At 46.3% G+C, this 25,522-nt stretch overlaps 1 protein-coding gene across 12 annotated transcripts in view; it reads left to right on the top strand.

Moving 5' to 3' along the window:
- The window catches only part of MAP4 (microtubule associated protein 4), a 167,532-nt gene that overhangs the window by 86,211 nt on the left and 55,799 nt on the right, over nucleotides 1–25,522 (top strand). For all 12 annotated transcript variants that reach the window (XM_075082085.1, XM_075082087.1, XM_075082084.1 and 9 more), the window contains 8 exons: nucleotides 13,042–13,173; nucleotides 17,134–17,244; nucleotides 17,905–18,033; nucleotides 18,684–18,758; nucleotides 20,077–20,217; nucleotides 21,988–22,815; nucleotides 23,878–24,021; nucleotides 24,821–24,991. In XM_075082085.1, the coding sequence (XP_074938186.1) occupies nucleotides 13,042–13,173; nucleotides 17,134–17,244; nucleotides 17,905–18,033; nucleotides 18,684–18,758; nucleotides 20,077–20,217; nucleotides 21,988–22,815; nucleotides 23,878–24,021; nucleotides 24,821–24,991 (1,731 nt within the window). The remainder of the gene's footprint in view (nucleotides 1–13,041; nucleotides 13,174–17,133; nucleotides 17,245–17,904; nucleotides 18,034–18,683; nucleotides 18,759–20,076; nucleotides 20,218–21,987; nucleotides 22,816–23,877; nucleotides 24,022–24,820; nucleotides 24,992–25,522) is intronic.

Here is a 25,522-nt window from a genome sequence, read left to right as displayed (position 1 = left end):
TGGCCTTTCCTTCTAGGTGAACTGCTTCCCTCAGGTGGCTGGGTTCCGTCTCGAGTGGCTTGTCCACGGGAATAAAGGTACTTTATCGGTTTGTTTTACAGAGGGAAAATAGCATTGACAAGATTTATTTAGCACCGCAAAGCACTAAAACCTCCTTAGTGAGGAATTCAAAAATTCCTAGAAATCTGGCTGGCTCTTTACAAGGCTGTAAATTACAATGATTTCAAAAGAGCAGAGACAGCATGTCATTTTTCTCATTCTCTAAGCAGAAGCTTCCTGAATAAATAGTAATAGAATTGTAGATCCTTCCAGTATTATGTAAATGGCTTCATGCTTTGATGTCCCTCGTGTCATTAGTTTGATGCTAGCTGGAATTAATGGCCATAAAACTATATTACGAATGTGGCAGATAGATTTCTCTTGACTGTTTCTGATTCCTCATGTGAGCTCGCCGCTTTTGCCATGGGATTTTAAAAGCGGAAAGTAGGTCACCGCGATGTGTGTGAACATGGGCTGAGAACCGGGCTATAATCTCAGCATTAAACAAACATGACTGTAATGCTGAAGGGAAATTTTCTATTTTAAGCACTTATTTCCATTATCACCCTCTCATTCTGCGGAACAAGCATATGGGGACTTCTGTGTACACGCACCAACAGATGGGATTCGGGAAGCACTATAAAAGATAGATATACGCGGGTACGCGTAGATATCTATGTACGTATATGTTTCAAGAGTGACAATATATATTGTCACTTCTGAATGGCTCCTATGCAACTCGTGTGAAGCGGGGGCGGGGGGGGGAAGACCGAGAGCGCCAAAATATGTAGGTCAAAAGAAATGAAGTGTTTTGAATCTAAGCAGTAATCGAACGCTAACGGTTCTGGGGGTGGAATTACTGATACTGTGTGGCTGAACGTGAAGCAGTATTATATTAAAATCGTTCAGAGTTCCTGGGCTCCATGCATATTTATAATACATTCTTAGTCCTCTGAGTGGCTTCCTCGCTAACAGCTCTGGGCGTCTGGTTTTGGGGATAAGTGTTGGCTTACGATCTAGAAATATCTGAAATAAATTGTTTGGATATTTTTTTTAACTAGGAGAAGGGTCCATAAGTGAGCCGGTGCTGTCTCTATTGCACGTTTTTACTTATGAGAGCTGAATGGAGATAAGGATAGATAAGGCAGAAAGCAAGTAAATGATAGAACTGGCTATTTTTAGGCAAGTAAAGGTATGAGCAGCGGGGAGAAAAGGGTAGTGAATTTAAATTCATCTTGGCAGTCAGGGATCTCGTGAGTTAAATCTCTTGGGAAGATGAAGTGCTGAAAAACTAATGAAGGCAAATGATTCGCATGTATAGGCAAGAGATTCATGGACTGTTACTGACATGGCTGTGTCAGGAGTTCTTTAAAGGGTCTGGAAAACAGGAGGAAACTAATAAAAATGGAAGCTAGGACTTACGGATCGAGAAATTTTAAAAACTACACAGATTAAGGTAGGTAATGATTTACAACTACTGAAGGACGTGAGTCAAAAAGAGGGGGCTTTCTAATTTGTTAGACATGAGGGAAGGTTGAAAGAAAACTATTAAACAGAGATGGAGGAGGAAATGATGCCAAAAAGGCTGCAATATCCAGACCCTTCTCTCCTTTAGTTCTGTTTTTTATTGTTTGATAAGTAATACTGTTCAATGGGGTCGTAGCATAGGCCTCAAGAGCAAGTCTTTGTACCCGACGGAGTACAAGTGCGATCAGCCTCCGGACCATCAGCAGCTGTCCTGAACTCCTGCGGACGGGGGCAGAGGGTCCCAGGTAATGGAAGGGGGCAAGCACCATACCTGGGTTAGAGATGCGAAGCATTAGTAATCTGCAACCTAATTTAAATTAATGAAAAAATATTAGAACAAGTGTTGAAACAACCAGTTTATAACCAGCTAGAGAGTAGCAGGGTAGTGAACAGGACGCGCTGTGCTCCGGAAAGCCTTTCCAGCTGCTTTTGTTTGATAAGGTTGCAGATGAAGCGTAGGTAAGATTGGGATCAGGGAGAAAGGATGTTTCTTTAATACAACCCCAGTTTCCTAATTTCTTTGTTAAAGGTTTTGGGAAGAGACAGCCAGTTTTGTGCCCTCCTCAGCTGGAGGAGCAGCTCTTGGAAAGTACTTGTTAGTGGATCACTTCCAAGTCGCTGGCTGGACACTTCACGTACGGTGGTGTATGGACCTTGTTCTTGTATGAGCTTGTAAGTACTGACTTTGAAAAGAATACACTTGGAAATCATGCTCATTCCATGGGGACTGTAAAGGCTTTTATTTATTCTTGTTTTCTTCTCTGGCCCTGATTACATCTGAAGAAGGAATTCAGCAGAAAAGCACTTGGAGGTTGTCAGCAGAAAACTTGGGAATCGTCCCACATCACAACTGAAACGCGGCTCAGCACAGAAGAGCAGCGGCCCCGTCCTCGCAGCGGTGTTGTGTGCGGGGAGGTAGAGGCAGTTTAATCCGCTCCAGTTGCTTTCGATGGCGACTTGGCTGGGTAGCTCTGCCCGGTGGCTGTCGAGCAGGCAAATGGAAGACAGTCAGGGGACGTGGGGAATGTGTGATGTTTAACTGACCCGTGAAAAGGCACCTCAAATATAAAACATTTTCCCTGAAGAAAACAGTAATTGGTTAGTCTGGGCTGAGCATGCGATAAGAAGTCGTCTTATGCTGCCTTATGATCTTGCAGATAAAGCAGCACTTTGTGTCTAGCTGAAGAGAAATCTGCAGGCTTATTTTTCATGGTAGTTGGGATAAATGTGATCTGGTCTCAGTGCAGAAGGACAAAGCTTAGAGAAGGTTGGAGTTCTTCAACACAAGTTGCCAAATCATCATCAGATGGTATGTAGGGGATATTTTCTATAAGATTTTTAATGGGCTTTTTTTATACATCAGCTATTTTTATTTAAACCCGCTCTCGGGATCTTGGCTTTCCTGGGGCGGGGGGCACTGTGCTTCGAAAGCCCCAGTCCTACTTGCAGAACGGCAGAAGCTTGTGTCTTACCCGCTCTTCTGCATTTGTGATGTCCCGAACCTCCTTTAGCTGTTAGCCTCAGTCCAGGCTGCAGCCTGGGGTTCCCTGTAACGTGTCCCAGGGACCAGCTTGTCGTGTCAGTGCGACCGTGGTTCTCCCTGGGCCTCGTGCTGCTGAGCAGTCTTCTGGTCCTCAGCTCCATGGAGTCACCATATACCTGAGAGGGACCTCGCAGCAGATGTCCCATGGTCAGGGCTTGCACGTTACCAGCTGTTTATGCACAGCATCTGTGGATCCTGCTCATTTTGCAGACTTCTGGGTTGCACGTCTGGGGTCTGGTGCGTCTCTTTGGTAATGTTTGCTCATCTTTCCCCACCCGCATCCTCAGAGGTTTAGGGGATGCCCGTGTCCCTGTTCAGGAGTCTACTTCAGTTGCCCTGGAGCAAAAGGACTCCCAAACCTGTCTTCCTTGAAAACCAAAGCCCTTGCACCCCTCCAGAGTGGCCATTCACCCCTCTGTATATCCATATCTGAAAGGCTTGAGCATTAAGCTCAGCACTGACCTTTGCTGAATGAATCCTTATGCTGGTTCCTTGCTGCTGCTTCTGATCTTCTTGAAGGCTTCTGCTCTGAAGTGCTGTGCAGTTTTTTTGACCCCTGATTAATCTGGAGCACGGTCAGTCTTCTCAAAATGTGCCACTGCTGTGTCTGAGCTGCTGCTCCAGCCTCTACCTCTGCCCCGCTGGAAGAAGTTATAATCGCGTGTTTGAGCTGGAGCATTCCCCGAATCAGTACAAAGCTGTTTAAATTTGGTAACAGGCCTTTCAGGGCAGATAGCTTTTTCCCGTGCTTGGAACAAGGGATGACAGCGCTCTGGGTCACGGCTCCCTGCTGTAAACTGCAGTGTCACTGCCTCGTGGTGACAGCGTGAGGGACATGCTCCCCCTGCCCAGGGTGGTACCGAGCGCGGGGGGGGCTGCCGTCCACTGGTCTGCTGCAAAAACTTTGGGGCGTCCTTCCTCATGCGGCGTTGCAGCACCGTGCCACCCCGGCAGCTTCCAGGTTCCCTGGAAGTCAGGAGCCATTAGTAGGACGTTACAGCAGCAGAACTTGGTGTGAGGCTTTATGGAAGGGCAGGCGATACTTATTTTAAAGAAAACTTTTTTCACTCGTGGTTGTTTTCGCATCGCTGTCGCTCACAGCCCTGTGTTCTCAGGAGCGTGAGATCCCCGTGCCCAGGAGCCCTGGCCAGGCTGGTGGCACGGAGGATGGACTCAATTGCCTGTTCCTCACGTCTCTTGGGCTCTCCTCAGGTGCCAGCAAACTGGGGTTTGGTCGGTCCTTGTGTGCCCAAAGGAGCTGGTGGTAACCACACTGAGTGTCTTGTGCCTCGGAGTATTCCTTATTTCTACTATAGATGTTTTAGGCAAGACTGCCTGGTCAAGGTGTTCAGATACCTTCTTGTACATTCCTCTCCTTGTATCCGAGGCCAGGGAATGGGGGAGTGATTTAGCTGACTCAGCCTTGGCGTTACTGCTTTGGGGTTTCTATACGTAGAGATGTTTGTCGCCTGCGTGTTGCGTTGGGCCCGTTGAATGGGTTTGTGGGTTTTTTGCATGGATTTGGACTGAAGTATTCACCACCAGGGACATGCAGAAGGCCCTCAGCTTTGGGAAGGAACCCCAAGTGAAACAGTAGAACTGTCTTAGGTGTGTCACTTGGCTCTCTAAAATATCAGTTAGGGGAAAAAGCCCCAAAATAGCAAAAAGCAAAAATATTCAACCATGCTTCAGATGTCTGGTTTTAGAATGCCTGGTAACAGAGGCAATATTCCTGTAATCCTCATCTTCTGCAGAAAACGCAGGTGTCGTTCTCTGAACGCACCAGGCAGATACCTGCTCAGAGTAACACTTCATGGCTAAAAGAATTCTCCTAAGTGGAGCTGCTTTGTTTACGTGTGCCTATGACAACGCCGTGGCAATAAGTCTTTGGAGAGCCTCTTGTTTAAGAACAGGACTTCAAGTGCCTTCGTTATTGAAAAATGAAGAGTTTATCAGGTGCAGTTCTAGACGGGGGAACCTAAAGAGTATCTGGCGGAAGCTGTCCCGCATTGCAGTCCGGAGCGTTGTCAGCGATCTGTGAGACGTCTCCAATAACATCTGAGATGCGATAACAGATTACTCACTTCCTGAGCATCTGACATCCCCAGCGGGAAGCGGGAGCCTGAGAACAAACATTGCTTGTAGAGCAATTAGAGCCGAGGGTGGGAAGTGTGCTTTCCATGCGTCTCTGGTTCTTGCTGTCAGTTTACCATGAAGCAATCACTGAAATGTCTCTTTAGGAAGAATAAGTGAGGGGAAAAAGCTATATAATAAACTGTAACAATTGCATTTTTTTCCCCTTTGCAGATTCTTCTTTTTTTTTTTTTTTTTAAAGAAAAAAAGGCAAAATGTGAACCTTGTGTTGAACTTTAAAGTTACTGACTTTGCGTCTTTTCAGCTGGGGGATACTGGTTCTGACAGTCACACGCACTGAGCGTTTTTAGCATCCCGGATTATATAACAGCGTGGAATTTCAGAAGGAAAGCAATAAAATGTTTCTTGAATCGTCAGTACCATCTGAAATGCCCTGCAGTTCCTTGAGGACCTGTAATATATTCCTGATCTTTTTTTTCCCCAGCCAACTCAGTGGTGGATTTTAATTTGCTCCTCACTGCAGCAAATTAAAGTATTCAGAGTAATCTCAGCCAGATTTGGTTTCAGCACTAGCTCCTGGTAGTTAAGCCTTTATCTTCTGCAAGGACAGAAGTCTTTTCCTCCCAAAGCAGCACCTGAAGTGCCTGCGAAGGCTTAGGAGGCGGACGGGACCTCTGACGCCTCGAGTGCACTCCCTGCTCAAAGCTGGGAAAGCAGAGGCGGCTGCTGGGGCTCTGCCCAGCTGGGTTTTGAGTTCTCTCCAGGGATGGAGACTCCACAGCCTGTCTGGGCAACGTGTCCAGTGTTCAGTTTCCCTCAGTTTTTTATTAAAAAAAAAAAAGAAGTTTGAATGGAGTTGCCTGTATTTCAGTCTGACGGGCGGGAAGTCCCTGGGTGGAAGGCAGCCAGTTTGATGGCTCTGGTCTGGATAAATTCGCCCCCGTCGAGGCTGCCAGCTTTGTGCTTTTGGAGTTATTAAATCCCCAAACTTTTTTTAATCTTGAGCTCTTCTCCTCTTGGCTATAAATGTATGAACTTCCTTTGGTAGGCTGGTCTACATCCTTTGCTGTGTCGTTGTCTAGGTTTATCCCTTAGATTTTGGGTTTCAGTGAGGCTTCTTTGTAATACTCATTTGCAGTGACTTTTAAGACCCTTCACTCTGAACTGAACTAGCCAATATTCTGATGTACAACATAATGAAACTGATAATAAAATAGTGAGAAGATATTCAGAGGTACTTCCCATTTACTCTGAAGCCAGCCCATACAGAGGGAGCGCTGAGCATCTTTGAAGAGGTACTGTGTAACCCTTAAGGCTTACCTCAGTACCCCTTACCCTGAGGAACGCATCACCGTCCCGAGTGAGGGAAGGGGGAGACCCCGGAGTGTCTCGGCTGCCTGTAGCGGTCTTACCTGTTGTTCCCCACGTCATCCCATCCTGTAGAGCCTCATTGCTTAGCATATTGAAGGTCGTACCTCTGTGTGCATGCATGAAGAAACCAGAGGACACGCAGGCGAGTGTCTCACGAACCCATAGCAGCCTGCTGAGCGCAGCTGCGCGGAGCGGAGCCTCACCAGGAGCTGAGTGCTACCAAAACAGCCCCAAATCTCCTGTGGAATGTAAAAAAAATTGTCTGTTACCCAACCCCTGCCTTCTAACAGTGCTTCTTAAAGTTCCTTTTAAAGGCAGCAGTATACCGTACCGTGCAGAGGTGGTGTGGACTTCCATTTCTTTGAGGTTGCCGAGAATTTATTGCAGGGCATGGCGTGTTCTGCTGACTGGTGAAACTGGTCTTAGGCGGTGATTTCAGCAAGGCAAACCTGGCATCCATTTAAGATACTGAACCAGTGCAGTGGTCTGGGCAAATTAACTTTAAGATCAGCTATAGGAATGAAGCTCTTAAGCCTCTCTGTTTCTGTTTGCTTGGCTTGGTGCTGGCAGGGACATCTCACGGCTGCAGGCTCGCTAATTTTGAAGACACTTAACCTCTAGCTGGAGATCTGGTCGGTGACCTGTCAAGATTAGAGTCTCCAGCAGCGAAAAGGCTTTATCGTGGTAATCCTCTGCTAAGAGTGCTCCTTGCTTGGAAGTTCACTGTGCAATGTCCCGCGTGTTAGTGGGTACAGGTTTTTTGTCTTCTGGAGGTCTGAGCACAGCAGGCTGCCGGTGTTGGGAGCGCCCGTGCCGTAGGTTGCCAGAAGTGCTGCTTGGTATGGATTAGCTTCTGAATTGGCTTATGTGACCACGTGGATCTTCGCAGAGCAGATGATAAAACAAACAAATCAACAAACCTGTCAAGCAGCACTACTGAATGTCTTGCGCTCTTTCCCGGGACCAGCCGTGGGATCAGTTCAGGGAGGGTCCTGCTTGCATGGGATCCACGTTTTTACTGTCAGAAGCAAGTTTGCTTTGTAAGTGTGGTGTTAATGGTATTTTTTTATTTAATCAAGACTTCGTAAGCTGTAATCCTACATTGGTTTATATTATCAACAGTTGTAACTGGATTTTTGACTATCAGCAAGCTTTAATACTTGCTACTTTACGGGTTTGTGGGATCTGCTGATGTATATTAACAGGCACTTTCAGGATTGACAGTCGTACGAGTCTGGCTAGTAGTTTTTGCTTTTATGTCATATTTACAGATCGCATGCAGACTGTGTGCTTTAGGAGGGTCTGTAGGACTGGCTTTAGAACTGAAAAATCCTCTTTTCTACAGTCCTTGGGACCCTGTTTCTGAGGTCACGTTTCTCATTTCCACGGAGCTTGCCTGAGTAAGGAGGAACCGAATATTGGGACAGGGTGGGGATGACAAGTCAGCTGGAAGTGTCCCCTTTACAGCTGTATGGCAAGCCGCGTTGAAAACCGCTTGGACTGGGAATAGCAAGGGGGGTTCTTGCTAATGCTTATCTCGGTACAGCAGTCTTTGCTCCGCTTGCATTGTGCTGGCACTCGTGTAGCGAAGATCGGCTTGGGCAGAGGCACGCCGCTGGCGGGGGTGAGCGGCCGCTCTGGCCTCGGAGCCGGCTGCCTGCTCCCGACCCGGCTGCCTCGAGCTACCCGGAGCCCTCCTTACGCCTGTTCTTCTGCTGGACAGACACCTGTGGTGGTTTGGTTTGGGTTTTTAATTAGCACCCGTTATGAAAATGTTGTATGGAACATAGGGAAGTCTTTGGTTTATATTTCTAATGTTTTGCAGAGGTGATCCATGACTGCTTTTGAATCATCTTTCGTCTGGCTTTTGGGGCTTTTGTTGCTAGAACGAAGGGTTTGCAAATACCAACATAGTTTGGCTTAACTGTTACAGGAATTTTATTTCCTCTGATGTCGCGTGTAAACGGTTCCCTTTACGCTTCTTTTTATCTGCTGCTTCAATGTCCAGCTCGTTCCTTCTCTGGCAAGGTGTGTGGCTGGGGGAGGTTCTCCATCCCTTTCATTGAAAGGCATGAATGCAACCTCTCTACTTTTTTTAAAAAAAAAAAAAAAGTGGAGGTTTTACTTCTGGTTTAGCTCTTGTGACCCTAATTTTATGTTCTTCCCCTGAGAGATCAATAAAAAATAGCAATATGCTAATATGTATTTGTGGTCTAGTGCTAACAGCTTTAGTTAAAATACTTGGAATCTGACCGGTGTGCGCTCTACAGCTGGTGGGACTTAGCTTGGGGCCAAGTCAAAAATCAGTTAAAACATCTTTGAGAAAGTTCATGTCAAATTTTCTTAACTGCTCCAAGGCCTCTTCCTCCCACTGACAAGGACATTTGCAGTCGTCAGATTTTTTTTGCTTTAAATGGAGTTTTATAGAGGAATGACAGGTTTCTGTCTAGAAGAATTTACAGTAAAATATAATTAAATCACTTGTTATTCTGCACCACAAATAACCGTAAATAATGATGTCTCTTGACACACGTGGTGTCACTTTACCTTCAAAGCACTTTGCAGTTTTAAACAATCATTGTCTCTCTTAATAAAATATTTCTTGCTTAAATCGTCAGCCTCGAAGCCGCCCTGGACCCCTTGATCAGCCAGCGCTGCTGAGCACGAGGGGGTGGTCGCCGGCCCCTGGCACCTTCCCTGCTCGCACGGAGCTACGCCTTGCCCTTCGCACAGAGGGAGCGGAGCTGCCGAAAAGCTGGGCCTGGGAAGCTTCTGTGTCCTCTCTGCTGAAGTCAGCCGTGTCAAATGTAGTCATTTAGCAGAATAACGGCTGAAAGCCACTGGCAGAAAAGCGGCATCTGCTTGCCAGATCAGCGCTGCTTTGGGATGCTCGTAGCAGCTGCAGGGCCGTGGCACGGGAGGTAGGAATAACTGCACTGATGGTCAGAAACCGAATTTATTCAAAAGCAGTTCCTCAGTGCTTTCTTTCGGTGGTGTTCACAGAAAAGTGAAATAGTAGAAGATTTTGTCTTTACTAGAGTTATTCTTCGAATTCCCATTCTCTGGCCATCGGAGCACCTGTAAGGGTAGAAGATAAGTGCATTGTATTTCTATTTAGTTGGATCAGAATCTGAGTAGAGGCTCTTCTACAGCTGTGCACTCTGTTAGAGCATAACATCACTTCTCGCGGTTAGTGTCCCTCGTGTTGCGGTGTGTCAGTACCTAACCTGCGAGTGGCAGGCAGTGTTCTCTGTGTTTTGAATTTCAGTGGGAAATAAAAGCATTTTTGCTTGTTGTTGTGGGACACCCGAGCTCAAGCACTGGCGCATGAGCCGTCTTGCGAATAGTCTGTCTTATCCCTTGGAAGATCCAGCTCCTTTTTGCTCGCTGCAGCCACAGTACGGCACGCCCGCTACAACATTTCTCAGCCCCCTTAGAAGCGGAGCAGACCTGGGACATCCCCGTTCGGGTCAGTTTGGGAGCTGGAAGCACCTCTGTTTGCCCAGGGCTGGTGACGGCGCGGGGGGACGAGCCGGCAGTAGCGGGGCTGCCCGTCGGCGCTGGGGGAAGGCGCTGGTTCCGTGGACAGGGAGAGCCCAGGTGCTGCCTCCCACCGAGGGAACTGAGCTGCTGTGAACTGAAACCTGGTGGCACCGTCACCGCCTCCCTCTCAGTCTAGGTAGAGAAACACTCGCCTAGTCCCCCGTCCCGTCTGCCACGCCGGCGTTCCTGTAACACCTCAAAGGGATCAAAGCGCATTCATCCTTCTGCCTTTCCTGGGGATTATCTCTGAAGTCGCCGCTGAAGTGTATCGCTGTTAATGACTCAACGGGAATGTGTAGACCGTCATAGCCCCGACCTCGCAAAGTTTAAGACCCCAGGGACGCTGTACGGCATTGAGCTCCAGAGTGTAGTTACGAGAAGTGATATTTGTGTACTACTCTGAGATTCTGATGTGTTTCTAACTTCATTGAGTCACCTCCTGTTCTTGTAAAACCAAAACCTCTCATCAAATGGCTGTGGCCACCGATGGATTTGTACCGGTATCACTTCATTATTTTGTGATGTAAAACAAACAAACAACCCCCACAAAAGCCCTCTTTCATCTTAGTCTTTCTCAATAATTTTTAAAACTAGAATTATTACAGCCTCTCTATGAACCTTTGTTCCACCTTGCTACGAATTCTCTGTTTGGGACTGGCTGGTGCCTCAGCCTCCTAGAACAGGCAGCGGTTGTTGCTTTTATGTACCAGCGCTGTGATTTTAGTTGTTTTATCCATTCTGTTCCTTCTGTGTGTTAACAATGGGATTGCTTTTATTAACTGCAGTTTTGCACTGAGTTAAGGGTTATCTTCAGGGATATCTTTGGAGGCACACTGTCAATTTCCTTTCCTGAGCTCCAGTCTTGCAAGTAATATTGTCAGCCTAAGTGAAGGTAAAAACATTAAAAGCGTGAAGAGAGGTATCGGCAAGAAAGTGTAGAATTTTGCATTAGGGGCTGAGAGAAGGCGTTTGTGTGAGTTTTTTGTTTCTTTCCAGAATAAACTGGAAATCAGTCTGAAAGCCTAAAGCTGTCGGTAGAAGAGTTGACAAAATCAGCTCCCCCTAAAATGAAAATTCATCCGGAAAGTCATTAGCCTGAATATTTGTTTTGAGCCTTTCCACTGCATTTGTCATATTTGAAAACTTTAGGGTGTGTATTTTTGTTTCTTTTGTACAACTACAGGGTCTGGAAATGTCTTTAAAAGCCGAAGCAAGTAGGCTTCTTACAGTAACAGCTGAGACTCCGAGGGAGCTACAGTGGAGTAGCCGGTATTGTCACGGCTGAAGTTCAGGATTTTTTTGTGTTAATTCTAAGTGTAAATCAAGCGTCACGGGTGTTAGCTCATTTGTAGGCAGCTTTCATATGCTGTACGTAGTGATACACCTGTTATTTAGAAGGAGAACTTAATTTATGCCTTAGTGCTCCTGCCCATCTGGCTGTTACTGCTAGCTGCTGCTTTTGTTTCTCTGTTGAAGTGATTTGAAGTTGAAGTGTTAAAAATAGTGGTCAGTGGAGATGCATGTGGCGGTTCCCTTCATATCCGAAGCTTCCCCCCCAGGACGAAGGGCTGGGGCTCCCTCCCCAAGAGGCCTTCAGCTCTCTCGGGGCCTCTAAGTCCCAGCCTCCCGGGACAGAGTGAAACCCGCTTGTTCATGCAGGTGGGGGTGCTGCTGGGGCTGTTGTCAGGGTTTCATCCACCCGCGTGTCGCGGCGGGGGTGCAGGGGTGCTACAGGCTCTTGCTTGTCCACTACTTCGTCCCAAGGTGCCACGCTGGGAGAAGTGGAGAGGCTGGAGCAAAGGGGAGATGTGATTCAAACGAAACCAAAAACCAGGGACAGAAGGTGAGGAAGAGGAGAGCCCGCGGCGTGTCTTAGTGCTGCTCTTGGAGGGTGTTGCAGCTCACAGCTGAGCTTTCTTCCTTTGGTTTTCTAAACACCTTCCAAGTGCTTGTAAGGACTTCAGGAAAAGGCTGATCTGCATATTTTTAATATTCCTTGTGACAAACCATATTAAAAGAGCTTTATGCAGTCTAACTCCTTTGTTGCCATGTGTCTTTCTGTGGAGCTTTCATAGGCTGTGAAAGGTGCCTACCAAGGCTTCAGTAATAAAATACTTGACTGTGACATCTCAGGTTGCTGAAGGCTGTTTGTCTCAGTGCGGTTGTCTTTAACATGGGCCAGCAAAGACAGATGAACGTTTTCCTTGGTCACATATAAACCATCAGGCTTTGATGTGTTGTTGTGTTCAGAGAACTGTCTTTATTGTAAACTGGGGGAAGATTATGCTGGAGTGTGAAATATAAAGATATACAAATAAAGGCCTTTGAGGTATTCAGGGAAGAGTTATTCACTGCAATGACTCGGCGTTTGCCTTCCTAGTAAAACAGAGAGCAAACCCATCTATGGCTGGTACCGTGTGTCTGTGGTGGTGCGAATGTTGTTGTAAATACGGGCAGATTCGGCGCATAGGAGTCGATGCCTGGGCAGGAGAGGAAGGGCTTTGGTGTCGTCCCCCCCCCCCCGCTGTGACCTGATGATCAGGCTGTGTTCAGTGTTTCTGTGCAGACAGGCTTGAAAGCTTTGCTCAGCCCCACAAGTTCAGGGTCTCAGTGTTGTTCCAGCTCATACATTAATGAAAAATCTCCCTAAAGATGAGAGTGAGGAGCTAGCGGGACTTGTCCAGCGTTTGAAAGCACGACAGCACTCTGACGTGGGAGTCCGCTCTTGATCTGACATGTGTATCAAGATGCAGAAAGTCCCATTATTCTGTTTCTTACATTTGAAGAGTTGGATCAAAGCAGTAAAAAATGAATACTCATGGTCTCTGGTTTGCCTCTGAATGTTGCATCATGCAATAATCTATTTTAACTGTTTTAGCTTAACACTTCACTTCTGACTGTGTCATTTTCTTCTCTAATTTCAGTATTCCCAGGAGCAATCATGGATGAAAAGCTGTCTTACAAAGAATTTCTCGATCGCAATGACTCTTGGACGATGGATGACAGAGACCTGTGCTTTGAGTCACAGCCTGTGTTCCAGCCCATGGAGATGGCTGGTATGACTCTATTACTCTTAAAACTGTAGCATCAGTTATTTTATCAGTTGTGTAACATTTTAGCCTCTGTCCCTAAGGGCGGTTTTGTTCTCTTGCCTTGTGCTCTCGCCTACGTTCTTTAGGATGTGTTGCTCTGTTTTCCTAAAGCGCGTAAGATCTTGACACCAGCGGTAACTTAGCACATCAAGCCCCTGCTTGCCCTAGAGCATAGTCTAGCTGGTTAAAAATGGAGCTGCTAGTCCGCCGTTAGAGCACACAGTGTGGGCGAGCAGATTTCCCCCTGCCTTGGCTCACGTGGCTCTAGCAGTTTTGGGTTGGCTCCCATGGTTTAAGCACTCTCGAGTACTGTGGCTTTCAGTGCAAACCTCGCCAAAATTGTTGACAGCTGAAAGCGAGTCTTCCCCGGCTCTCAGAAATGCCAGTTCCAGCTGTCACGTAGCTGTGTCTGCAATGCAGGTCGCTCTGTTCCAGAGGCAGCCTGCGTAGCTGCTGACTCCTGAAAATTAGATGAACCTTGTATGACTTGCCACTGCGAAAAGATACCCTTTCACCCAACAACATTCACCGAATCTTCTCTCATTTTTGAGAAAGCTTACGGGAAGCTACTTGCTGGGCCTTGCAGGGTAGGAGAAATGCAGGTGCTGCCCAGATTACAGTAGGCAATAAAACTGGGAAAGATACTGGCTGAAAGAGGAGGAAACTTTTATTTTTATGTAGTTTTGAGCACTGTACACCTGCTTACTAAATAATTTTCTTGCTATCTGAATCTCATACATACTAAGAGATTCTGTGAAGAAATTATGTATTGTTAGAAGGGTAAGAAATGATTCGTGGAACAACTGGAACAAAAGCCACGAGTTTCTAAAACACAGTTGTTGGGTTTGTCCGTCCCGTTGCTTTGTTGGATGAAAGAATGGGATGTTGATGTAGTTATGCTCAATAGCTGGATGACAAACTTGTTGATTAGGAGCAATTTACATACCTAGCCCATCACCCAGTATTCTTCTGGCCTGAGTAATGTGAATCTGTGGGTTATCTATTGCACGACACCACATTTCCTTAGGCTTCCTGTCCTTAGAGGATCTTGCGCACCTGTACGTGCATAAGGTACCACGTATACTTCAGCACGAAGGTATTCCTCCCTGCTGCTCTTCTGGGCACTGCCTAAACAAGGGATTCTGCTCAGAGGTTAGTCGATTCCTGTAACAGAAGAGGGATCAGAGAGGGCAGACAAGCTTTAAGGAGCTGTCAGCAGAAGGAGAAAAATGCGCACAGCAGACTTATAAAAGTCTACGGGTTCATTAGATATTTCTATGCACGCTCTTTGGAAAGATGTAGGATGATTTCCTTCCCAAGTAGAGAGGTCTCCCGACCAGCACTGCTGTAATTCCTCGTTCCTTGGTGAGAAGAAACATGGGAAATACCAGCTCTGCCCCTTCTGGGAGCAGCTGAACGGGTGTGTTTGAGTCCGCTCTGGACTTTGCTGTTATATATTGCAAACGCTGCCTTGGGATCTGGTGGTGGGACCCAACCCCGTGGAAGTAACAGTTACGGGCAAAACCATACACACGTATTTTACGACCTATCTGTAATAAAAAGCCTTGTTTTAAAAATGTTATCATCGTGTAGAATGAATTAAACTCAACCACGATCTAATTGCTTGCCAGCTTTGAAAGTGCTGCAAGGCCCTGAATCGCAAATGTGTCATGATTTATTGCTGTAACTACAGGTAAATACCTAAACACGAAGAGTTCCTGTTGAAATGATCTACAGTAATAGGGTTTTGTTGGTCCACAGTCATTGGCAAATCAGAACTATTGTCTCCGAACAGCGGAGGATATCAGTATCTGTGGAAGCGAGCTGAAGAGGAACTTCCATAAATGTTTTGCCGATCTTACCTCCAGCTGCCTAGAAACAATACTCTCGGATTCTTAACATTTGTCTGGCTTCGTAATGTTCTAAACAGCTTCAAATTTTGAGCAAGTAGAGAATTATCTTCAGGGCTCATGTCTAAGGCAAGAAGCGGCAGCTGCCCGCACTGGCCGTTCCCATCCATCCAGCCCATCCTTACCCACCCGCCTTTCAGGTTTCAGCTGCGCTGCGTTTTGCCGGCAGCGTCACCGTGTCGTCGGCAGCGCGGCATCGATCACATGTCGCAAAAAGGCTGACACTCGGCCAGGGCACAGGCCGGCTTTGAGACTGCGGGGGATCTTTGGAGATGGGAAACAAAAGCTCAGCCATAACCCCTTCCCCTTCTCCCCTTTCTCCCTCTGGGGCAGAGGCAGGGTTTAAGGTCACCAATTTTTGCCATGTCATCTAACAGCTGGACAAAGAGGGGAGAGCATCTCTTCTAGTTCTTAAATTGGCTTCAGTCACGATGCTTTTTTGTGGCTTTGAGTTTTTTTTTGTTTGGGTTCTTTTTTAATTTGAAAAAGGCAGTTATTTAATCTTGGCAATACTGTTTTAAACAGCTTGAAGTTAAAAATTTTTACAATTCACTCTGAAGCAAGACGTTGTCTCGGCATCTCAAATATTCTGACATATTTAAAAAAGAAATATTTACAAAAGAATTCATGCAGCTCACCTAATCTTGACATCATGGAGCACCACGGACAAGTGAGCGGTTGAAGTTCAGCTGTCACCCCCGCAGACAGCACGCCTGACATAACAGCGAATAACAGCCTTCAACTGAATCCCTTTTCATTGTGCTTAGCCGGAAGAAATCCGTGCGGTGTCTGAAGCTCAGGTGTGTGACAGCCACTTCGGGAACAGAGAGTTCTTCAGCTCCTGGGTCCTGCAACGTGTGAGGTAGGCGTGAGATGTCACTCGCCTGCACGAGGCCACCTGAGTCGAAACCTCTCGTCGCCGGGCTGTGCCTGATGGAGGGAAATGCAGCGTGCATCTGGCACAGGCCGGCAAGAGCTTTAGGAGTCACTGACCATAAAACACGTCCAGGGGTTTGCAAACCACAGAACGATTTGTCTGAGAGAGGAATGGCACGTTTCCTTCCCCTGCGGTGCCTTGCCCTTGGCTGTGGTACGGCACAGCGACTAACTCGTGGAAGGGTCGTCGCTGCGTTTTGTTCTGTCAGTGAGTCCATCTGTCTGCTCTCTCACTCGTGGCATTTCAGAGGAGTCGTCTGTTGTGTAAAACCCAGCACGGTGGTTCTGCCCCGTCTGGTCTGAAGCCCGTGCTGATCGCCAGAGAGGGAGGGGATGTGTGCACGCAAAAAGCAAAACTTGCAGAAAAGGAGTTTTCTTTTGCTGAATCCTCAGCTGCTAAAATACCATCTTTTGCAGATGGCATTGATGTATCCGCTTAAAGCACAGACCAAAGGCAGAACAAACACGTTAGAACAACCAAAGCTGACCCCAGACAACTTGCAAGCATGAACTAAAGATCCTGACAGCCTCACCGTCGCGGCTGGCCTGGAGCTAAGGGCGAGGGCTGCTCTTCGGCCTGGGACACTGGGAAATGTGTTCTTTTCCTCTCTGGCTTGTAACTTGGTTAAAATACTGGCTCACCAGTCGGTTCATACTGGTGTGCTGTTCCAGGGGAGGAGGGCGTGTAGCTTACACAGGCTCTCCTTGGTCTGCTGTTGAGTTAACAGATCCGGAGCTCAGCCGTGGTTCCTGACTCAGGTTACGCTGTATGTGCCCACCAGGTCAGAAACAGATGCTTCCTCCTGGAGAGGGGGAGAGAGGTTCTCCATGCAGCAGTCGTAATCTAAACTCCAATCACTTGTCCCTCAGAAGCAGTCTGAGCAATCACGTTTTACTGTTGGGCGTAAATTTGAATTATGGAGGTGTTTGCCCCTGGTAAATCATCTTGAAAGCAGCTTTCCCTCAGAAGTCCAGTGGTGGTGTCAGGTGCATCTTCATCTCGTTTTTAAATAATCTTACTCTGTATCATGTCTTCCCCCTGTGTGGTGATGCTGACCTTGTTCTTGTGTCCTGCCAGACCCCTTCAGCATGCACAGAGGGGAGAATCTGCCTGATTTATCGTTTCCTACTGACATGAAGAATGTGCCGCTGTTCACGGACCACGTTGATGCTTCTGGAGACATCCATGGTGAGGTCCCCCTCGGCATTGGTCCCTGACAGTCAGGTTTTGGTGTTTTCTCTGTTGACTTTCACGTACTGAAAGCCCTTAAGCTGATAAGTGCACAGACTATATAATCTCTTCACATGATATTTATTTATTTAATTTTTTTGCGTGCACCTAAAGCGCACTCTTTCCCAGCCAAAACCAGCACACCATTCCAATAGCTACTTGCAGGAAAGGGTTTTTTAAAGTATATTTAGGCAGAGGGAGATAGGACATCTAGGCAAGTTGGCTTGAAGCAGAAGTTACCAATGGCTCTTGCCTTCATGGCTAGAAACCAAATACACGTGACCTCTTTTTCACAAAGGGGTCTTCAGTGTTCCGAGTACTGGAGTTCAAGCAGTTATGAACGAGAATTCATGGGAGCAGTAGCAGGAAGCAAAAGGGAAATAATTCGCCTGTGTTTGCTGTCTTACACCTAGTTAAAAGATTATGTGTGCGTACATAATTTCCAATGCAGTCCGTAAAGGTGAGCTAATTGAGAGAGCTGCTTACAGACTTTATCTAAACTGCTTGTGAGCGGAACAGAATAGTTTATTTTCCAAGTGTTGTGTAGACTTTATATTTGGGGGGGGAGGTCATTAGGGTTAGCATAGGGATTAACAAAGAGTCTTTTTGTTTGATTAGCACCACGTGGATCTATGATGGTACCCGAACAACCTTTCTTGGGTCCCCTGTATTCTCCTGCAGAGGCTCTAGACCCATCAGCCTTCATTGGCCTTGACTCAACTGCAGAATTTCTACAAGACAAAGCAGGTAAGAAAGAGATGTTTGCGTTGCTTGCGGGGTTTGAAGGATATGCAGCTGGACGGAAGATTCTTGTGTATTAGTCCTAAAGAATCTTGGAGGGGGAGTTGATAAGTAAAATGGGTCAGGATTAGAAAATACCCTATTGGCAGTGGCAATTCTTTGTTCAGCGTGAATGTTCTGAAGATGTTCGGGGATCGCAGAATGGTCAAGGTTGGGAGGGATGTCTGGAGGTCGTCGTGTCCAAGCCCCTGCTCAAGAAGGGCCACTTAGAGCCACCTGCCCAGAATAATTGAGCAAAGAACCCGCTCTGTCAGGTTCTGGAGTCAGTGCTGGTTGTAACTCTTCTCTGTTGTAAGCTTTCACTAACAATAATCGCAGAAGAACATGATGTTCTGGTACCATTCTAAAAGGGAACTGAATAGTTACCTGAGGATCACAGAATCACAGAATCATTAAGGTTGGAAAAGACCTCTGAGATCATCAAGTCCAACCATCAACGCAATACCCCCAGGCCTCCTAAACCATGCCCTGAAGTGCCACGTCTGCACGTCTGAGAATGAACTCACAGAACAGCAGGGTCAAATACCTTCACCTGAAAAAATAAAGCAGTGCTAGTGTCAGCGGCAGGGCTGACTAAATGTGTGTGTTTTCTGTAGTGCCTGAAGAACATTGGATGGGAGCTCAGCACGATGCGAAGGGACCAGATGCCTCTTTCTTTGCTGAGCCACCAGGTAAAAATTGTTTTGACTTGATCTGCAGGAACCGTCCCTAGAGAGTTTCTGAACAGCAGAAGCAAAGCTTCTCTTCTTGTCTGCCTTTTCAAGAGACACAGGCTGCAATGGAGTGGAGCGGGACCTGACCAAGGAAAATACTGTTTCTGGTTCTCAAATCAATTTAGAATAGAAATGTGTGTTTTAGAGAGATGGTGCTCAACACACGTTTTCTGGTTTGGTGCTGTAAGGGGAGGGGAGAACCCTGCGCTTCATTGACTGTTTACTTCTAATTTAGGTGTCAAATTTAACCTATGCAGTTCCAAGCCCAGCCATCAGTAGATTCTAATGGCATGCCTTTTGGGGGCATAGCATGCAGCAGGGCTTTAACCCGCTGAAAGCTTGCCTTTTCATGGGTTTTGGGGAATGAAGCTAGCAGATGCAGGTGTGTGCCAAAAAGTACGTTCAGCAGCAAGCTCTGTGGATTGAAGGCTGCGTCTCCATTCTGAGAGTCTCTGTTAGAGTGAAGGTACTGTAGATTCCAGTTGGGATCGGTGTTCAGGCATTACTTAGCACTAAAATAATAAGTAGGATGAATAACATTTACCCTCGAGAAGCAACTCTAAAACTGGAACTTTACTGTCAAGGATTCTAGTCTTTGTACACACTGAGAGGCAAATCCGCTGACTCGAGGGGTAAGTCGGAGCGCTTGCGCTTCCTGCTTCTAAGGGTCAGCGCAGCTGAGGGCACCAACAAACGTAACTTTGGCTTGTGCATAATCAACAGAATTTTAAACTAAATACTAATTGCAAACCTGTCTGCTCTGTCCAAGTGTCTTTAGATGTGGTTGCAGTTAAACCTTTGAAGCTCCACTGAGTGAATAATGCCATTGCGGTTGCACGTATATGATGATATTTGATCCATAATGGGGTCTTCGTTGCTGATTTTGGTCAACAGGCCAAGGGGAGAGTAGTTTAACACTGGTCCTAGGCAGAAAGTATTTCTGGAGCTGGTGGCCCTACCTACGGCTCAGGGTAGAACTGGGATGCTTTGTAACTGAGCGTTACTCGACTTTGTCACAGCGGTTGCTCGAGAAACAAGTGTTTTCCTAAGTATGGCACAGACTAATCTTCTGAAGGTTGACAATTAAAACCAACTCTGGCTTTGTCCAACCTGGCTGGGATGCGGCAGTGGGGGAGCTTACTCGCTGGGGCTGCCGCTGCAGGCAGCGCAGACCAGGCAGCACCTTGAGGGGGTGACTCACACCCTGGCAGCTCAGGAAGAGAAAGCTGGTTGCTAAGACCTGTGTGCTTAATCCAACTTCGTTTTGTACGCCCAGTGCCCCCCACAGTGATGGGAGCAGGAAAGCCGAATTTGTCAGAAGGCCCTGCAGCAGTGGCTCCTGGTTTCCTTCCTGCTGCGGTAACAGCATCCCCGGGAGAGGCTGAAGCTACTGATGGACCAAAAGCTGCGGCATCAGGTAACGTTGCCCCGGTCTAAAGATTGGTGCTGGGTTTAGTCCCTTCGTGAGCAAGCTGTAACGGTGGAAGAAGACATGGGATTGCCTCTTCTGAAGGAAGCACAGCAAGGAGTTAACGAATTCCGTTGTGACTAAAGGTTTAGGATGCCTGGATTGTCTTGGTGAGAAATAGCGTCTACTCGACTTCTCAACTCCCATGTCACAGTCCAGTAACTGATTTAATGAGTCTTTACTTTCTCAAAATTTTAGCTCCAGAAAAACATTAAAGTGTGTCAAGAAAGTGGTTGTGCCACGAGGCTGACACTATATGTAAATACCTTGAAAAGTCTCCATTTTAAAGACTTTAAAACAGAGTTTTTAACGTATTTATATACCGCATCAGGCTCGTAATACATTTTGCACCAGTCTTTGTCCAGTTTCTTTATGCTTTATTCCAGTACTTTCCATGATTCACCAGGGAGCATCAGTACTACTTTTAATACCTAATGCTTTACTGTCTTTTTCTTCTGTAAAATGACAATCTTTAAATTTTATTTTGGAGAGGATCATGATATCACTTAAAAAAGGGCGGGGGGGCAAACCCGAATGAAACCCAAACCTATTGCACAATGGATCTTTTTGGTTCACTGGAATATTAGTTTTATCTAACTGGATTCTGAAGTGCTATTTGAAAAGATACTATTTTCCAGTCTTCTAATTTCTTTCTTTTTTCAGTTTAAGCATCTAATTTAAGATTTAATATATTTTCCATTGTTGGGGAGGATATTTTTAGATGTGACTCAAACAATCAGTAGAAATTTTATTTTTTTTAACATCTACTCAGCAATATAGCGGAGATGTTCGGGTCATCGTGCTGCACTATGCAGAGGACGGGTAGTGCTTGGGGCTGTTGAAATTAATAGCTGCAGAAGAGAAATCTTCTGGCTTTTGATAAATTGTAAAAAGTCGCCTCCAGATAGCCGAAATGTTCAACTAAAACTGACTGAAAACACTCCTTTAAGGGGATTTTATGAAAATGCTAACTTAAATGCAGAGGTTTGATTGTACTGTGAACTGACAGATGTTACTTTGAAAATAGCAGCCCAGTGTTTAGTAGATATTACATAAAAAAATGAGGGAGGCCAAGTTGGGCATGAAAGACTAAAGGGCAGGTGGTGATTCTCTGGATGGCAGCGCCTTTTGTGTCAAGCGGGCCAATGCTTCTGCTGAGCTTGCAGCACCGTACCACCCGTAACAGCACAAACAGGTTTTAAAACGAAGTGCGTGTGGCTCTGGAACGTCTCAGGACTTCCTCCCGCTGTTGGAATACCCAGCTGGGCTCGTGAAGGTGACACCAGAAGTTTCTGTGTCCCGCTTTGTAGGAAAAAACGCCCGTTGTGATTCCTGTGTATATTCTGTTGGAATGTGTTGCTTGCAGCAGGTCCGGCAGCTCTGGTCTCTCGCCAGCTGCGTAGCATCAGGTAGTTTTTAAATGAAAACAACGCCTCTTTTGGCTGATGTCTGTGAGGAGCAGGCGGATGTCTAACGCTGTAGTCAAGGATACAAAACAAGGCACAGGAGGCTGCAGTAGGAAAAGCACTTGGGTGCACTGAGGAGTGTCAGAGACTGGTACAACTTGAGTGCACTGGTGTAAGCGGGGGCAGCAAGTGATGCTGAAAGACAAGAAAACAGACAGGGAGCGAAAGCCCTGTCTCCTCTAGTCCTAAAACCGCAGTCGGGTACTTACACTCCGTGTATTTTTGTTGATTTCTGTGATCTGTGTTCCTGTAGCAGATGCAGTGTGTGTTCCTGCCTTGGATGTCATGTCCTTTTCTGCAGAAGAACCTGGGTCCATTCTTGCAGGAGACATCAAGCCTCCTCAAGCCCTGGATGCTGCATTTGCACCTACACCAGAAGCCGACCCTCTTCAGGCTATGGGTGTTGGGTTTGCCCCCGTGCCAGAAGCCAGGCCTCCCAGTGCTGTCAATGCGGCGTCCGCCCCAGGGGCGGACACTGGCTTCACCCCAGCAGCAGATGCTACATCCCATTATGCTATGGATTTGGAGTTTGCCCCAGCAGAGGAAGATGCAAGGTTTGCCCCAGCAGCAGATGTGGACTCTCATCACGCTATGGATTTGGCATTTGCCCCAGCAGATGTGGACTCTCACCACACTATGGATTTGGCGTTTGCCCCAGCAGAAGATGTGGACTCTCACCACGCTGTGGATTTGGCTTTTGCCCCAGCAGCAGATGTGGAATCTCACCACGCTGTGGATTTGGCGTTTGCCCCAGCAGCAGATGTGGAATCCCACCACGCTGTGGATTTGGCCTTTGCTCCAGCAGATACTAAATCTCATCAAGCTATGGATTCCGAGTTTGCACCAGCAGGAGATGCAGAATTTGCCTCTGCAGCAGAAGTCAACCATCATCACGCTATGGATTCTGGGTTTGCTCCTGTAGCAGAAGCCAAGCCTCTTCCTGCCATGGATTCTGGGTTTGCGTCTGCAGAAGCTAAGCCTGTCTCTGCAGCTGATGTCGAGGTTGCTGCATCTGAAGAGCTGATGACATCCGAGTCTTCTATTGGGCAAGACAAGTCGCCCTTTGACAAGGCTGCTGCAGGTGAGTGTGTGCCTGAAAGCTTCATCCGGGCTTCGAACTGCGTGGCAGGTGGTGTTGGGAGGCTGCTGTGAGTCGGCAGAGCACGACCGGCAACACCCCAGATAGCGCATGGTGATGGCTACGCAGATGCACAACTGCCGTAAGACTGTCAAATAAAAAGTGTATTTTCTTAGTAGTTAAGACTACGACGTGCCTTGCGCAAAACATCTTAAGTAGAGCTCAGTTCGGCTGTCAAGATACAAAGTGCTTCACGAGGATTTTCCGGTTATAAAATCTAAAACTAGAATGTCTTAATGATATTTATTTTTACTTGGCATTCTTAGCAGTAATATATGGTTTTTTAGGACGGCCATAGAGATGTTTTAGTTCATCCCTGTTAGTATCACTGTCATCATATACCGAAGTCTCTGCGGATCCTGTAGGACACAGTGGTTTTGAACAAACCTTCTTATCTTGAAAACAGTTTCTGAGTAGTCTGGTGGGGTTTGATAATTCGGTGACATTTCCTTGGAACGACTATAGGCATCGAAATGGTGAGGCAGGCATTTTGTTTTTTTCCATGTGGTGGACAATGGATGCTCTGTGCTGCACAGATTTCTCAAAGGACACCATCCTTTCAGAGAGAAAATGACTGTCAAAATATAACAAACAGTACTGGGCAGAGGCAGGGTGTGTGGACTGGCTGAAAGAGTTGGATGAGATCTTTTCTTTCTGTCTTTCTAATACTCTTTAGTTTAACAATAGGAATAAATTTCAAAAAAGAAGTTTTAACAAAAAAAATCCCTACTAGAATGTAGTAACTGCGGCATAGGTGCGTGAATGAAAGAGTAAAGGCCAGACAATACAGGGAGATGCGCTTTAGCAGAACACTTAGGCTTCCAGGAGGGGACAGCTGGTAGAAAGTGATCCTAAAAAGCAGATTACCACAGTTTTGAAAGTGAGGGAAAACCTTTAGTTTCTTGTGGAAGGTAAGAATTAAGCGAGGAAGTTATTTTTATCTTGCTTTAATCTGATCTAAATTAAAAATAATAGGAATTTTTATTCCTTACGTTCTGTTTGCAGAAGCAACTGCGAACGTGGAACAAGAGTTGAGAGCCCCAGAAGCTTGTGTTGCTCATTTAGAGGAAGCCGAAGACAGCAGACCACCTCCCAGCCACCATGCAGAGCATCTTCCAGAACACACGAACCATCTTTCAGAACCAGCAGGTGAGAAATGCAAACCACAGGACAGAACCGGAGCCAGCATGTCACTATCAGCTAATCCAGTTCTTCCTCACAGACGCTGTTCTCCTGTCCTTACCAAGGCAAAGGCAACAAAGGTGTCGTTTGAAGAGGTGTTTAGCGTGTGCTAACATGGGCACTGTTCGACACGGATGGCACTCTTGACTTCTGAAAGTGCCATCGTACAACTTGCCTTTTTCATCCTCATCCACAGTTGTTGTACCAATGTCCGTCGTGAATGTTCTTTCTATTTAAATTTTAAATAAAATTACATCTAGAACTGTTCTCCAATGTAATTATATCTTACAAATTAGAACTTGCTGTAATTATGTGCAGCTAGGAATTCTGTAGTGTCTGCATGAATATATCCTAAGGTATATATGAATGCTAGATGATTAGCGTGAGACAGGGACTCCAGACTGATAACGGAGTATATTCTGGATCTGAATTCCAGTGGGAAGCTAGAGTAGTCTGAATTTGGTTGGTTACAAAGAGGGGGGAAAAAAAAAAAAACCTAAACCAAACCCTCAGCCTGTGCTTAAGCCCCAAGACAGTCTCTGCTCCATGTTTTGCCTCTGCCCTGCCATGTCTACCAGAATATAAAATTGCTGCTTAAAATGGGATTGTGAGGGGATAATACATCGTGGAGTACCAAATCTTACAAACTTCATTTCTGTTAAAAACAAAATAAAACCTATACCCTTTCCAAGGGCTTGCTTTTAAACTTCAGGTTGCCTGTGCTCATAAGAACTGAAGCATTCTGTTCTTATTTTTCATATTTCAGTTCCGGCAGAAGCAAAAGAAGCCGTCGCACTAGAAAATAAAGACCTCCTTCCAGAAAAACCGGCTGCCACTGTGGATGTCACCGTTACAGAGAAGCAGAAAGAGGAGGCTGAACACAACCACGTCCAACATGCAGAACCTCAGCAAGAAAAAACCCCGCAAGAGCCCACAGGTAGAACATAAATAATTCAGTCTGAGAATGGAAATATCCTCTGTGAACTATTCACCTTTTCCTACCGGCTGCGTTGCCACTTGAGCAAGCAGGAATCGGTTTTGCACCGAGCAGCTCAGCGGTTCTTTGCAGTCGTCGGTGATTCTGCTTGCACTTTGCCTCTAATCCCTGCCCTCTTAAATACTATTTTCCCCTCCGTGTTCACCAGACTAAAAGCCCAAACATGGGTGCTGCTAGTACTTTATCACTGGGACTGGCTTATCTCTTTTCTGCTGTAGAATTTAAAAGCTCACCATCTTTTTGCCATTACCGTTAACTTTTTATTTTGGTATTAAAAAGGACCATTAATTCTTATTACAATATTCCTCGTGAAGACCTCCTTCCAAATTGAGTTTTGTAATTACCAAAGGAAAATGTAATTTTTTTCCTGCTCCACTAACCCAGCCTCTCTGATGAGCTGTTACTGCTTACACTTGTGACTGGAGGCTGATTTGTGGGCCAGGGCTAACTGACAAATGACTGATGCTCTCT

The sequence above is a fragment of the Phalacrocorax aristotelis genome, chromosome 2 (assembly GCF_949628215.1).
Source record: "Phalacrocorax aristotelis chromosome 2, bGulAri2.1, whole genome shotgun sequence".
Lineage (NCBI taxonomy): Eukaryota > Metazoa > Chordata > Aves > Suliformes > Phalacrocoracidae > Phalacrocorax > Phalacrocorax aristotelis.
Note: the sequence above shows the minus strand (reverse complement) of the source record. Positions and strands in the feature narration are given on the sequence as shown.